We start from the raw sequence: 15,565 nt of genomic DNA, 5'->3' as shown, positions 1-15,565 counted from the left end.
GGTTGGATTCAGCAGCTACAAGAGCTGGGGCTGTTGCAGGTTACATCTGAGGTATATCATTGGAGCTATGCGTATCCTTCAGGTTCTAGTATGACCATAGGTGTCACAGGCCAAGAGCAAGGTGCATATCCACGTTAGTCGGCCACTGGCCCACAATAAGCCTTCAGAAACTGGAGTGGGTATGAGGATAACATTGGCCCACTTGTGTCCTTGTGTTTAATTCTAGTCAAAGAATGCCCTGGCCCACGCGCTACAATCAGCCCGTCATGACTGTGACATGCTGCGGGAGCAGTATGAGGAGGAGCAGGAGGCAAAGGCCGAGCTGCAGCGCATCCTATCTAAAGCTAACTCCGAAGTGGCGCAGTGGAGGACTAAGTACGAGACTGATGCCATCCAGAGAACCGAGGAGCTGGAGGACGCCAAGTGAGTGCAATATCATAAAAGTAGACATTGTTATCCTCGCGCTGTGAACAAATGTACCCTTCTGCCACATGATGAATTGAAACTAGTCTCTGAATCCTTTGCTGATCTCGTAGAATCAAAAGGGCCAGCTGCGTTGCTTCAGCTTCTGTTCTGCTGTACATTGTAAAGCCATATTCCAATTGAGGGGCTGCACAAACAGATTCACCCTGATCCATGAGAGCAAAATGAAGCCATGTGTTGCAGTGCCGATCACACATGGTTCTTTTCAGTAAATAAAGATATTTTTCATCCATTTTGAAATGTTACTGCCAGTTACGAAACCCCTCATTATCACCTTTGGCCAACATGAGAAGATTTCTAGCCAATTGTCACTGTTTGAGTTAAATGGAAAGGCATACTTTCTCACAAAATCTAGGGCATTTTAGTTTTTTCAGTATTAGGGTGTTTAAAGTGATGATATGCGATAAGAGTACATTTCAGGATTAATTTACAGTGTTTTAAAGCTGCAAAAGCCAATAGTATTAATTATATTTTAGGATGCAGAAACATGGTTTTATTCCTGATCCCTGCATGCATTTCTCCTCCCCTTCCCGCTTCCAGGCAGGTTCTCTTCTCTTCAGTTTCTCCATGGGTATCTGAGTATCAGGCTACCTTTCTCCCAATCTCAGCAGTGCTTCCACTTATCTCCTAACTGACAAGCTTTTTGTTTGCTTTTATGTTTGAATTGGAATATAAGACGAACAAAAGGTTTGTCTGTTGGTAGAGTCACCTCTTCAGATGCAGGTAAGTGAGGGGTGGTGAGAGAGAGCTCAAGGGCTGTGTGGGGAATTTGATGAATTCAGAGATGGGAAATGTCACCTTTCAACTTTACCTTAGTCTTGGCACAAGAACTCTGATCAGATCAGAGATCATGAAATGACAGATCAGGTCAAGCTATGTCACTGCAAATCTTTAGAATAGTTGAGATCATGCGCATCTCTGTTTCTTGTATCCTGGAGTTCTTAGGGTGAGCATTGGTATTCATCTATTATAGCGCATCAATGACAAGGAGACCTTCCTTTGATCTATAACCAGTACAAATTATGCATTGAGTTGGGGGTTATACCACAGTACCCTCTAAGTCAGACCCCCATGGCGAGTCCATTCATATCCTCTGAAATGGTCACTATCAGCTCCTGGAGTCTCTGTGCTGCTCTCTAAATAGGGTTTGCATTGAAACCCAATTTTAAAGCAGGTGAGCAGAAGGGTTCTACAATTTTAAGGAAAGCAATGAAACACCCAGCTTTCGCTTTACTTGTCACTTTATTGCCTTCTAATGGTTATCTCCACCGCTAATGTCCTCTACTCTTCATACTATTCCACTACTCCCCCCTGTCGTCCATCCAGTGACCTTCCTCCTCCATGGCCTGTGTCCATATTAAAGGTGCTATTGCCCATATCTGGGCACTGATCATCCCTAAACACTGGCCATCTGTGTATCCTGACCATTCTTGCTCTTTACCAATCTGCAGTTCATACCTGCAAATACTGTTAATTGCTAAAGCACAGTGACCGTCCATTGACAGTAGTCATCTGCAGATAGGATTCGCCTTTGAAAAGTATCCATCGGCAGATACTGTCCATTCATGGACAGAGTTCATCAACAGATTTAATACGTCCATGGATGTCACTCATCTGTAACTACTAGTTGTCTATTGGCGGGGTCTACCTGTGGTGTCCATGTACAGGTATTGATCTTCCATCAGCAGTGTTCTAGTTCATTTGTTTAAAGCATCCTGAGGAATCTGCTCATCTCCCCCTGTCACTGACCTTGCTTCGCCATTGATAGCATCATACAGCACTCTGTTCTGAAAAGCTCTGTTTCATCTTCCTCCTCTTGTCCACCTGGTAGGAAGAAACTGGCCCAGCGGCTGCAAGAAGCTGAGGAGGCCGTGGAGGCAGTGAACGCTAAATGCTCCTCCCTGGAGAAGACTAAGCATAGGCTGCAGAGCGAGATCGAGGACCTCATGGTGGACCTTGAGCGTTCCAACGCTGCAGCGGCTGCTCTAGACAAGAGGCAGAGGAACTTTGATAAGGTATGCAGGGATGCAGGGATGCAGAGAGTATATACACAGCTGACGTTGTGAGGCTGAAGGAGGTCCTGCTGTAGGAAAGATTGGGAGAGATTGTGGCCTTACGGCCAGAGCTGCCGACTTTGGAGCTGGGGAACCATGTTCGAGCCTCGGCGTCAGCTCAGTTTCCTGTAATTCTGGGCAAAATCACTTAATATCAAGATTGCCGAGAAGCAATGGGAAAAAAAGTGTTAAGGGTACATGTGGATAACGGGCAACAGAAAATATGCAACAGGGAGACTGGAAGAGGCAGATAGAAGGGGAAGGGGGAGAGGAAGATGGGACTACAGTAGAGAAGAGACTGTAAGATGGGTTAGAAAACTAATGCTGGGGACTATGTGAATAAAAAAGAAACAGAGAAGGTGGAGTCTGAAGAGAGAAGTTCTAGTAGATGAGCAGAAAAAGGGCACAGAAAAACATGCCATGGGGAAGAGATAGAGAAAAAAAGTAGAAGAGGCACAGGTGATAATTGTAAGGTGGATGCTGAAGAATGTGGCTGTATAAGAAGAGGAATCTTGAAGTGGGTAGGCGCAGGAAGCATTATGAGCTACAAACTCTCTTCTAGCTGTGCTACCAGAAAGGGGTAAGATATCTTTTTATATATAATCTCTATTTGATGTTCTCCGAACAATAACTCCCAAAGCTCAGCTCAGCTAAGACTGAACTGTTCTTTGGCTTCCACATTTCCACCCGGTTAAATAATTGGTGGTTCAACCAATTGGGAATCTGTTCTCCACCAGTATGTTTGGGTCCCAATCTGGGTGTCATTTTCAATGACCAACTAGCCTCTAAAGTTACCTCGCTCTGCTTCTTGATTCTAGAAACTCTGAGGGAGATCTCGTCTTTTCTACGAAAGCCACACATTTTAATGTCATTCAAGCTACTGTGGGATCCAAACTTGACTATTGTAATTGTCTTTCTTAGTTTACTAAAATATCTTGCTCATTTCTTTGGCTTATTCAGAATTGGGGAGCCTGACTATTGCTTAACCTGCTATGTCTTCTCACTTTTTTCCACATCAAAAAAATTATATTGGTTGTCTATATTGAGAAAAGAGCTCTTTTTAAATGTCTGAATATACAGTTTGGGTCCAAGATTTCTATGAGACTTTTTAAAATGTATCATAAATTACAACCACTCCACTAAACTAACAGTTTCCTCTTGAAAAATGCATGATTAAAAAAACTTGGCAGGAAGGCCGACCTTTTTCTTATCAACCTTGTAAAATTTGGATTTCCCTACCAACACATATTTGCTCAATAACCAACCATCTTCAATTTCTAAAGGTCGTTAAAACCTATTTTTTCATTGTGTAACATATTCTATCTAATGTGAACTCTGTTAGTGCCAGGATGCCTTTCAGTAACCACACAGTTTATAAAACCACATAAATCGATCAACTCGGTACTTGATCATCCCAATCCCATGCCGCTCTCTGCCTGCCTGGCAGCCCGTCTGTAAATGTAGACTCTTGATCCTTCACCCTGCTCCAGATCTTGGCCGAGTGGAAGCAGAAGTATGAGGAGTCCCAGATGGAGCTGGAATCGTCCCAGAAGGAGGGGCGGTCGCTGAGCACTGAGCTCTTCAAGTTGAAGAATGCATATGAAGAGTCCTTAGAACATCTGGAGACCTTCAAAAGGGAAAACAAGAACCTGCAAGGTGAGGAACTGAATTTCTGTGGGTTGAGAATGGAGAAGGGCCCAGATGAAATTGTCTATCTATATTTCAGACACAAGAAGATAGAGTATGTTGAAAGTCTGGAAAATCATCAAGTTTAAATGACACACCATTCCCATGAGATGTGCTGAAGGAGGCGGAGGATGTGATATACTACCTGGGACCATTTACAAATGAACCGTAATGCATTATTTTTCAGAGGAGATTTCTGACTTGACAGAACAGCTGGGAGCGAGTAGCAAGAGCATCCATGAACTGGAGAAACTGAGGAAGCAACTGGAGCAGGAGAAGCTGGAGCTGCAGTCTGCCCTGGAGGAAGCCGAGGTGAGAAGGGCGCCCCTGCTTGGGGACACAGTCTTTACTTATTTTGCCTATTCAGAATTCGGGGGCAGCTAGATCAGTTTGGGGAGAGGATGTGGCCTTACGGCTAGAGTGGTCGACCTCGAACCTGGGGAACTGGGTTCGAGTTCCAGCAGGGACGCTTAACATCCTGTGTTTGAGGGCAAATCACTTAATCTCCCGTGCCTACAAAATAAATGTGTCTGTCTGTAGTGCAACTGGTGCTCATGTACAGCATCCTTACAAATAGAAATGAAGCCCTTCCATACAACTCTGATCAGGAATAGACCAACCTTGGCAATCCCGCAGCTCTAGGTCCTGGGCTTGCAGAGTCCTGGCAGTCAAAGCCCTTGAGAGGGTTTCATGTCACCACTGGCCCTCTACGGGGTGGCATAGAATGAAGGGGACAACATAAAGGCTTCTTCGAGGCCAGTTATTAAAGATTCATCCATGTGTTAGTTAATAGCATGATAGTCAGACATCAGTCTGTCATCCATATAATGGGGATACCATGACTACTTATTATAAGACTTTAATTGTTCTCTTTGGCGATCACATGAGGAACAATCCTCAGCGATGTATTTGCTCTTTGGGGATAACCTGTGGACCAGTTGTCAGCCTTGAATCCATCAGAAAAAGTTAGAATTATGGGGATGACATGAGGGAAGCTTAGGGACCTTTCATTTCTTTCAAATGAGATAGCACCACAGGCTGTCACCGTTTCTTGCTTCTGACGCATTATGACCATTCAATCCACCCATAGGGTATAAAGTGGAGGGACAATTATCGTCCTTCAAATCAGATAGCATGATGACCAGCTGTGTATTAATTTCCTTTTGATGTAGATAGCATAAGGAACAATCAACAGCTTTCTTGCCGGGCTTTTAGAAACACAGACTTGGTAAGAAACCCTACAGACTGGGTGATACCTTCTGCCAGATTAATACACAGGAGATTTGCTGTTTTTGGGTGTTGAGGAAAGACCCTCCTTGGCCTATACCTAAAAACATCAATTTGAATATAGCTATCACCAAGACATGATTCTCTTTGGGCAGATGCAGGTACAATATTGCATCTTTCTCTGCCACAATTGCTTCATTTTTCTCCTTATCACTTTATACCCTTCAAATAAGATTTTGGACAGGTGGTTTTTCAGGAACTGTGCACTTAGATGTCTTTTTTTCCACAGGCATCCCTGGAACACGAGGAAGGCAAGATTCTGCGGGCTCAGCTTGAACTTCACCAGCTAAAGGCAGACTTTGAGAGGAAGCTGGCTGAGAAGGACGAAGAGATGGAGCAGACCAAGAGGAACCACCAAAGGGTAGTGGACTCGCTGCAGACATCGCTGGAGGCTGAGACGCGCAGTCGCAATGAAGCCCTCCGCATCAAGAAGAAAATGGAAGGTGATCTTAACGAGATGGAGATCCAGCTCAGCCAGGCCAACCGCATGGCATCCGAGGCACAGAAACAAGTCAAGATGCTGCAGGGTTACCTAAAGGTACCGGGAGCTCTGAGCACTTGTTTATTCAGACTTTCTATTAGATGATTCGTGAATCCTTAATTTCATAAAGGCATCTAAGTGGGGCTTTTGTACATGGATGCGCTGCACCTCCAGTTCCCATTTTCTTTATCTTCTTTTTAGGGGCTCTAGTACTGCTTGGGTCCTATGCTTTGTAAACTGGGCATCCTCTATTTTTGGCGCCCCCTGCTGTTAACGGGTGCAAAGTTGCTTGGAGCACTGCCCTTTGCATCTTGAAATCTGTTAAGGGGTGCTTATCGGGCTTTCTTTCGAACCCTGGACGCCCTACTTTTTCCTCACCTCACTGTGTCATGGGGTGCTGTGCTGTTATATGTGCCCTGGACATGCCCCAGCTCCAGCCTCCCACACTGCTAGAGAGGGCTATGCTGGTGGCTCTGTCCTTCATAATCTGGACATGCCTTGCACCTTGCACCTCATAGTGTTTTGGTGGTGATCTGCTGTAGACATGCCCCTTGCAGAGGCTTTTAGAAGTCTGAATCTAGAATAAATAAAATAAATAAAAGTCCTTTCATATTCTGCCTCTGCTTTCAGGACACTCAGATACAGCTGGATGACGTGGTTCGAGCAAATGAGGACCTGAAGGAGAATGTTGCCATTGTGGAGCGGAGGAATAACCTCCTGCAGGCAGAGCTGGAAGAGCTGCGTGCAGTAGTGGAGCAGACAGAAAGGGCCCGTAAACTGGCAGAACAAGAACTGATCGAGACCAGTGAGAGGGTGCAGCTTCTGCACTCCCAGGTGAGGTACAATGTAGAGTTCAGATACAAGGACTATACAGGGGCATAACACAGGCCCCTGCATCCCCTGTGGTGTGGGAGGCAGCTGCAGGGGGCCCCCTCAGCACTGTGCTTGGGTCTGAGTGCTCCGGATGAAATCCAGAGCGGGCCCCCCTCGGTGTACATTGCAGGGGAGCCCCTTAAACTTTTGTTACGCCACTGGGACTATACCCTGCACTACGAGGTGAGAAACCTCATGAAGCTCAGAGAGGGGTAGTCTTAGATGAGGAACCACTTAGAGCTCAGAGAGAGGGAGTAGCTTCTGCCCTTTCAGGTGAGGGGCCACGTAGACCTTAGCGTATACCATGCACTTTCAGGTAAGAAACCACATGAAGTTCGGAGAAGAGGAGCAGACCCTGCACTCTCAAGTCAAGAACCACAGAGAGTTCAGTCAGAGAGAGAAAGAAGACCGTGCACTCCCATGTGAGGTATTATGTAGAGCTCAGAGAGAGGGATCAGCTCCTGCACTCCCAGTTGAAGAACCACTGGGAGCTCTAAGAGGTGGAGCAGAACTTGCAATCCTAGCTTAGGGATCATAAAGAGATAGACTCTCTACCAGCTAAGGCATTACTGAAGGCAAGTAACATGTTATTTACACCCATGGCATATCCCATAGGAAGCTCAGGATCGGTCACTCTGAGCTGAAGATGAGATAACAAAATGGCCACGTAGAGCACCAGTCAATGATTTCCCTTTACCAGTTCCAATGAGTTAGAGTTATTTACTGTCTTTCTAACTGGTTTATGTTTGTCCTTCAGAACACAAGTCTCATCAACCAGAAGAAGAAGATGGATGCAGACCTTTCTCAGCTGCAGACAGAAGTGGAAGAATCCATCCAGGAGTGCCGAAATGCAGAAGAGAAGGCTAAGAAAGCCATCACTGACGTAAGGGTCCACCTCTCAGCCTTGATCCATGGTCTAGTCTTACTGTTCAGCAGTGTGGGCCAGCTAACCTAGTGTGAAGTGGCTGAGTCTGTGATGTTTTATCCTTTAGGCGGCCATGATGGCAGAAGAGCTTAAAAAGGAGCAGGACACCAGTGCCCACCTTGAACGCATGAAGAAAAATATGGAGCAGACCATCAAGGACCTACAGCAGAGGCTGGATGAGGCCGAGCAGATCGCCTTGAAGGGCGGCAAGAAACAGGTGCAGAAGCTGGAGGCCCGGCTACGGGAGCTGGAAAATGAGCTGGAGGCCGAGCAGAAGCGTGGAGCTGAGACTGTGAAGGGCATGAGAAAGTACGAGAGGCGCGTCAAGGAGCTGACCTATCAGGTATGACGATGGACCGCCAGGAAAGTTCGGTAAGATAGAGGTTTTGTATTCAGGCATAGGTGTTAGGTTTCAATCAGAGAGAAAAGAGTAAAAAATATCTGCAGCTTTATAAATATGGGCCAGATTAAAAAAAAACTGTGGGTAAAGGTGTTCAAACCCACACATAGTAAATCCTCAGAGTTAAAGGGACGAAAATGACAAGGAGAATGGGAATGAAGGAATGATCTTATCCTGGGGACCTGAGCCGGTAGGGTACCCCTGTCTCCTGATAGACATATGTCTATCAGGACATAACCTTGCTCCACTCCTTCCAAATAAAGTTTGTTCAAGAAGCAGAGTGAAGCAATTTTATCTCACTTTCCCCCACTTTCACTGTACTTCTTCAACCCTATTCCTGGTCACTACTGCTAAAACCAGTGGTCTAAACCTCCAGGTGGAGGAAAAGCATTTCAAAATAAAACCCAATGAAGATGCGTTCACGTTTCTAGAGGCGGAGAACCAAGATATACCACCCTCGCTCCTGTACGTGACTGAGGGTTTTAATGACAGCTACTATACCTGACCCTGGGATTACAGGTACAAGTGATCCATTCCCCTTTGATCATTAACCTTTGACAGGAAGCTGAATAGATCAGAGCTTCTCCCTCCCTCCTTTGATTATATAATAAGAACATACACCATTAACATGCTGCTAACATGCTCCACTATTAGGCAGGTTTTGCCTGCTACTCTAGAGAAGACATGGGTTTTCATTAGTTCATCACCACAGCCCTAACTCTCGACATACCTTGGCCATTGGGGAATTGTTTATATAGTGATAATCTCTATTTGCTAGCCTTAGCATGTACACTTATAACTTAATGTATATTAATAACTAGATTATCATCCCCAAACACTAACATGCCTGGGACATCTAGATATCATCAGATGGCTCTTCGTTTGGACACATACTGAGTCTATATTTTTGCTCTTTTGTGAATGCTGCCGGAGTCACTGCAAAGGCTACTGTACCGTACCGTAGCTTTTCATCTGTTTAAAAACTAATAAACATATATATTAAAAAAATATATATATCTGACATAAAAAAAGTGTTCTTTTTTTAGATTTTTTTTCTGAACAGTGTACCATAAGTAGATCTTCGCCCCCATTGTAGAGGTCTCTGCCAAGTGTGCGGCACATCAAATATGGCCATAATATCACTAATATCACTAATTCTGCAGTTGTATTTGGCTTTTTTTTCTTTACAAATGCCATCCCCTATTTTAGGTGGTGGGGACATGTTAGTCTACACTTTTGAATAGCTTTACACTTGTAAATGGTAAATAGCCAACAGTAGTAAAGTTGCTCACAATTGTAAGAATAAATTGACTTGTAGTAAATCCACACATGTAGATTTACCTTTGTGACTAGGGCCCATATTTCCTTAATAATGGCTGGGTAGATAGTGAAGCTCAGGATTTTACAGTCACTCCATTTGCTGAGGTCCAGACCATGGAGTGGTACCTCTACATAGCGTTTAAACATGAAGGGTGGCTTTGAAGATATGGCTCCTTTGCAGGACTGGTTTTGACCTTCATTATTAGGCTTCTTTTTGCAAATGTTTTTGTTTGCCAAGCAGCCATATTGGAACTCCTTCCAGTTGGACCTCGGGTCCATCCCATTCATGAGTCCATTTTTAGTCACGTTTCTAAGGTTACTGCGAATGTCCCAAAACGGCCACAAGTGTGTCCAAACAATGTAACTTACTGTTCTCCTAAGACTACTGCCTTAAACAGGAATGTCTGCTCTAACAATAAAAAATAAAAGATAATTACTGAAGAGGTGGATGCTAAAGTCGTTCCACCTTGTGGTGGTCAGAATCACAGACATCCTATTTGGTGTCATATTTAATGGGGTTTGGAGTTCAAGATGGAAGTGTGCAAGTCAGAATGAGAACGGGTATTTTGCTGTTTGAAGCTGTGTAGGCCAATGAGTAAGCTGATGAACTGTCACTCAACTTTCCCCTTCCTCACCCTCTTCTGTCACCCTTCTTCACAGACTGAGGAAGACCGCAAGAACCTGACACGTCTGCAGGACTTGGTGGACAAACTCCAGCTGAAAGTCAAGGCCTACAAGAGACAGGCAGAGGAGGCGGTAAGTGACTTCCCTTTTAATTGTTCACTCAATCTGTCGCACTAGAGTCAGTGAAGCAGACAGAAAGTAGCCTCATCCATACGTCATTCCAATTGTTCACCAAGAGGCAACAGACAGGAGGAGGTATTTATTTAGTGAAAAGTCCCTTGCATAGCTCCATTTCTCTCACAACACAGAGACAGACATTATGTCAGACTTATCATTTCACTTTTCTTTACCCAGGAGGAACAGGCAAACACCAACCTGTCCAAGTTCAGAAAGGTTCAGCACGAGCTGGACGAGGCAGCTGAGCGGGCCGATATCGCCGAATCCCAGGTCAACAAGCTGCGCGCCAAGACCCGCGACATCAGCATCATCAAGGTAAGAACTAAAGGTCCTATGCTGATCACAACTGGGGCATGAGGACCTATGTATACCGCAGCAGCTGAGGGAGCATGGTGAGAGTTGAAGGGCTTGCCTTGATCACAGCTGATGGGTGAAGGGAGGACATGAGCAAAGTGAGAGCCAAGTGGGGTCTGAGCAGGTGAAAGGCGATGGACCTGCCTTGATCTCAATTGGGACAGGTGGGAGAGAAAAGGTGAGGAAGTTGAGAGTTGGAGGGTGAAGGAGTTTATGGGCAAAGTGAGGATTAAGAGCCCTGATGTTGGCTGCATGTGCAGGGTTTTAGCTGGGGGAACTTTACAGATCACTAGAAGGAACGTGTGTGACGAAAGGAGTAAGGGCCTTTTCTATCAAGGGAACAAGACTAGCAAAAAATGTGAAGCTCAGTTTAAATATAGCTTCTGGGGTGATCACTGGGGCGGGGCTGCTTGAGTGAGGTAAGCGCTGAGAAGCCTGTCCCAATCGCTGGTTAGAAAGGATGACTAGGCAAAGTCAAAACTGGTGCTGCCCTAGTCACTGGGGCGCGGGGTGGTGCCATGTATGATTTGAGGACACCGTGAAGGCTGCTGACATTTGGAGGGGGCCTGAGAAGGTTGAGAGCTGATTCCAGTCCTGAAATATGGGTGTAAACATAGGCACACGATGAGACCCAAGGCTCTTGCCCTTTATGAGCATGAACTAGGGTTAGCCAGAGTAGCATCCCTCATCTCAGTAGTCACAAAGGCAGTGGCAAGCATAGTAAGTAAACAACCATTTCCTTTCTGAACTGCATTTTCTCTAGTTGATCAATAGCAAATAGAAGTCTGTTAAGGAGCTAAGGAGAGCCTGTGATGTCATCCGGAATCACAGGGCGTGTGATGCCATTTCCACAGCCCCTTTGTAAAGAACAAATCATGGGACGTTGTAGATGTATCTTTGAAAACCTCATTATTTTCCTGTATGTACAGTTGTGGTTCAATGCTTATCTTTTAATTTTCTAGTTATTTGAATCAGCCAACACGTGTTTCACCCTTTGTGGCTTAGAAGCACAGGGTATTTTCAAGGCTGGTCTTACAACAATATAATAGAAGAATATGTGATGCTACAACGCGATCAAAATGATCGCAGTATGTAACATCGCAGTTTTTACAACGCAAGTCGTTACAACGACTTGCGCTGGAGGGCGCTGGACTTAGGAGTAGTAAGATTTACTATTCCAACACCGCGATGTAAAGGATGTTTCCCATAATGAATATGTGATGCATTAGAACATGTAGCAAAAGTGATTTCACATCAGGTACCCCTTCCACTTCAGCATGAGAAAGATGACAACACTACACTTACGATCCCACTGCACTCCAGCCCTGATGATCACTGGAGAGTTGTATGCACATTGAAGGAGATGATAATCCTGATCACATTTTACGGAGAAATGAGCTGTGTGAGAGCTAATAATGGTATCTCTGGTTGGGTATCCCGCTCCTTCTTTTTATGTGGTTGGGTAACCTTAATCTGGACTATGACTTCTTAATTGAGAGCGTATATCTCGATCAAGGCTGTACTAAGACTTAGCCAAACCGCCGTCGAACATAGAAAAACCTTTGTACATCCCTAGTTGGACCATGAACATATTCCTTGCTTGTGTGGAAGGGGTAGTATTTGCCACAGCTTTGAACTGTGGGATGAAGAATCGATTATTCCTGAATCCTTAAAGGTATGTTGAGTGACAGTGAGTGGGTGATCAATGGTCTAGCTATTGTTTGTGCAGTTGATTCTTCTGGACCTCAGATTGCATAGTGCCTAGACGCTCCTCAATATCCTAAATTTGTCCCAATACTTCTGGGAAATTACACTCATTCTGGATATTATCAGCAGGGGCATAGTCTAATATTTTACACTCTTAGAATAAATGAATTAGCGAAGGGGCGAGCATGCCAGTAGCATTGCTATCTCTCACTCCAATCGCACTGCTCTAGCTTCTTGAAAGGGATATTGCTTTGTTGTCCCAAAGGCTGACCCTGGCTCCTACAGGAACTGGGCTCTGGTCTGTGCATGTTCCATGCTTCCTCCTCTGTTGCTTGTTCTTTTCTTCCCCTGTCTCTAACGTCTTCTCTTTCTCTGCAGAAGGGGCTGACCGAGGAATAACTCTTCTGAGGAGACGGGTTCTCTGGCTTTATCCTTGCTATCATCTCTTAAATCCTCTTCTCTGTGTCTTATGTAGAATAAAATGTTTTTATGGAGCACACACTGTCTCTGGTCTCTATTTGCCTTTCTTCTCTCTCCCAGTTCCTTCAGAGTTTCAGCAGGTGGCTGGGGTCTTAGAGGGCAGCAGGAGAGAGGGATCCTCAAGTCGAAGCAGGTGGGGAGGCTCCTTAAACTTCAGGACGTATGTACCGAACCCCTTATAGCATGGTAGAAGGCAAGCAGACAGGCTTCATAACAACCAATAGAATCTTTAAGGATGAATCTCATTGGAGTGTGCAAATGGGCGGTCTATTACACATTATCAAACCATTACATGATAAAAACTTTGTGGTGACTCAGTTAATTCTTGTCCATAGGTTCTCTCCTATTCCCAGCCTGTGTGTATCCAGCCACCTGGCGGCAGCCGTGTAGAGCTGTGCCCAGCTTTTACCAGGCAGGTGTGTAAATGTATATATATAGCCATAGGTAATTTCCTTGTTGGTTCTGTCTTTCAAATGGAGCCTATTCAATGGCAGAAGGGGGTGGGGGGCAATGGTGTTTTTGGAATAGAAGACTGGCCTCATAGTCTAAGATTAACAGAGTGATCATAAGGGTCTCCATGCCCTACTCCTATGTTGTGGCTCTATCCTATTAGCAATTGCAGGGTACACTCCATAGGAAGAGACTAGAAGCAAGGAAAGATGAGCAAGGGAGAATCTAGGACTCAATGCCATAAGCTAACCGGTTTCTTAAGTCCTCTTGGTTGAACTGAGCATCACTTGAGATGAAAACCCAAGAGTGTGGTACATAACGCTACTAGTGTCAGACGACGGGGATCAGGGCGACTTTACTGCGCCTACATAGCATAAGACCAGAGGTCAGGAAGGCATATCAATGTCAAGGTGCATAACTTGTAAGATACTCACTCCAAAGTCGTGTAACAAATGTGTGTCTTTTTGTTGTTCCAAAAACTCTCTAAGTGCAGTAATTGGGCTCTGAGGAGCTCTACATACGGGATATCACCTCCAAGAAGCTCTGCTCAGAAATTCGTTTTTGTAGGATGCACCTGAGCTATCACTCAAAATGAACTTAACTCGAAAGAATGCTAATTCTTTGTTGTAGAAGATGTGTGGTGAGTATTACTCCATCCCTTTACTCTCTGCCAAACACACATTCTCCCTCCCTAAAATACAATATGCATAGTAGTAAAACTGGCTGAACAAGGGAGTGTGTTCCACAGGGTTTTTTGTCTGTTCAGATTGAGAGGTATTCTGGGAGCTGAGACATTCGGCACATGACTTGTGGAAATGAGTGTTGATTCTGAGTTGGTGATTGATAAACTTTGTGAACCATGTTTCAAATACAGATTTACCATCAATATCCTATCTGTAATTGCGATTCTCCTATTAACATGACTAGAGAATCTGGATTTCATTAAAGACACGGAGGCTATCATTATGCATTAATCCTTTAATGCAGTCACAGACAGCCGCACTACATCATAAAGAAAGAAACTGTTCTAGAATGTAGTGAGCAGGGTACAAATGGCATGAGGCACTAACAGACTGCCTCTTTTAAATGCAATGAAGTAAATAAAGTTCAGAGATAAGGTCCAACTTGATCTTGAAACTGAAGGTAGTGAGAAGTCCGAAGAGAGGTAAGGTGAAAACTAGGTGATCACGTAGAGTTATCTGAAAGGAAAAGGAGAATGATAATATGATAATAAAAAAAGGTAATATAATAGTAAAGTCATGACTTGATATACAATGCAAATACACATCATAAAAGTACATAGTTCAAGAATTATACCAACCAAGGGAGTGGAAAAAAAGGGGGTGGGATAATGATAGCCTCCGTGTCTTTAATGATATCCAGATTCTCTAGTCATGTTAATAGGAGAATCGCAAGAGCCCATAGTCGGTTACACGATAGCAGAGCTGTTGGGGTAAACACGTTAGTTACAAGAAATATTGGCATAACATTTAACCAGCATAAAAAATCGATAAGGTAACCAAGATGTTAATGGTAGATCGTTTTTTTTGTTTTTTTTAAATTAAACAAAGATCTTAAAGACAATTTGTAATAAGAGAGAAGGATTGTTACTTATCTGCCTGTGAGCCGCATTTAAAAGAGGCAGTCTGTTTGTGCCTCATGCCATTTGTACCCTGCTCACTACATTCTAGAACTGTTTCTTTCTTTATGATGTAGTGCGGCTGTCTGTGACTGCATTAAAGGATTAATGCATAATGTAGCCTCCGGTCTTGTAATGAAATCAGCATGTGCCACTCTACCAGTGGTGAATGGCTGTTGAGAGCTCACTTGGACAGTGTCGTAGCCAGTGTGTCTTGGGCCCTAGTGCATGGAAGGAAATGGGCCCTCTAGTTGCTGTTTGAATTGTAAAATACAGCAATAAGCAGGGTGGAGTGGGTCTTGGTGTCACTGCACCTGGTGCACAAAGGAAGCTACACCCCTGCACTTGGACCCGATCTTGCTCACATTCGGGAGGTTTGCTGAGGGTACCAGCTCTGAACTGGGCTCAGCCATCTTCTAAAAAGTAAATAGACAAAATTGAGGCACTATGTCTGAAGTGTGAGACGTGTAAACAAAGTGAATGTCAGGAAGTTTGTGACCCATGACACCCAATATGACTTGGGGGACAGCCACCGTAAACTTTAAGACTAAGGCCCTCATTATGAGTGACCCAGTGTCTGGTGCAATGTATACTGCAGGCAGTTCGATCCTTACCAGGTAGTGAG

At 44.5% G+C, this 15,565-nt stretch overlaps 1 protein-coding gene across 2 annotated transcripts in view; it reads left to right on the top strand.

Moving 5' to 3' along the window:
• LOC146809618 (myosin-7) overlaps positions 1–12,870 on the top strand; it is a 94,814-nt gene extending 81,944 nt beyond the window's left edge. For both annotated transcript variants that reach the window (XM_085616464.1, XM_085616465.1), the window contains exons 30-40: positions 227–423; positions 2,315–2,498; positions 4,028–4,193; positions 4,411–4,535; positions 5,740–6,048; positions 6,622–6,825; positions 7,622–7,747; positions 7,857–8,132; positions 10,170–10,265; positions 10,488–10,625; positions 12,750–12,870. In XM_085616464.1, the coding sequence (XP_085472590.1) occupies positions 227–423; positions 2,315–2,498; positions 4,028–4,193; positions 4,411–4,535; positions 5,740–6,048; positions 6,622–6,825; positions 7,622–7,747; positions 7,857–8,132; positions 10,170–10,265; positions 10,488–10,625; positions 12,750–12,770 (1,842 nt within the window). In that variant the 3' untranslated portion in view covers positions 12,771–12,870. The remainder of the gene's footprint in view (positions 1–226; positions 424–2,314; positions 2,499–4,027; positions 4,194–4,410; positions 4,536–5,739; positions 6,049–6,621; positions 6,826–7,621; positions 7,748–7,856; positions 8,133–10,169; positions 10,266–10,487; positions 10,626–12,749) is intronic.
• Positions 12,871–15,565: the final 2,695 nt, after the last annotated feature.

This window comes from Triturus cristatus, chromosome 7 (genome assembly GCF_964204655.1).
Source record: "Triturus cristatus chromosome 7, aTriCri1.1, whole genome shotgun sequence".
NCBI lineage: Eukaryota > Metazoa > Chordata > Amphibia > Caudata > Salamandridae > Triturus > Triturus cristatus.
This window is presented reverse-complemented; position numbering and strand designations above follow the sequence as displayed.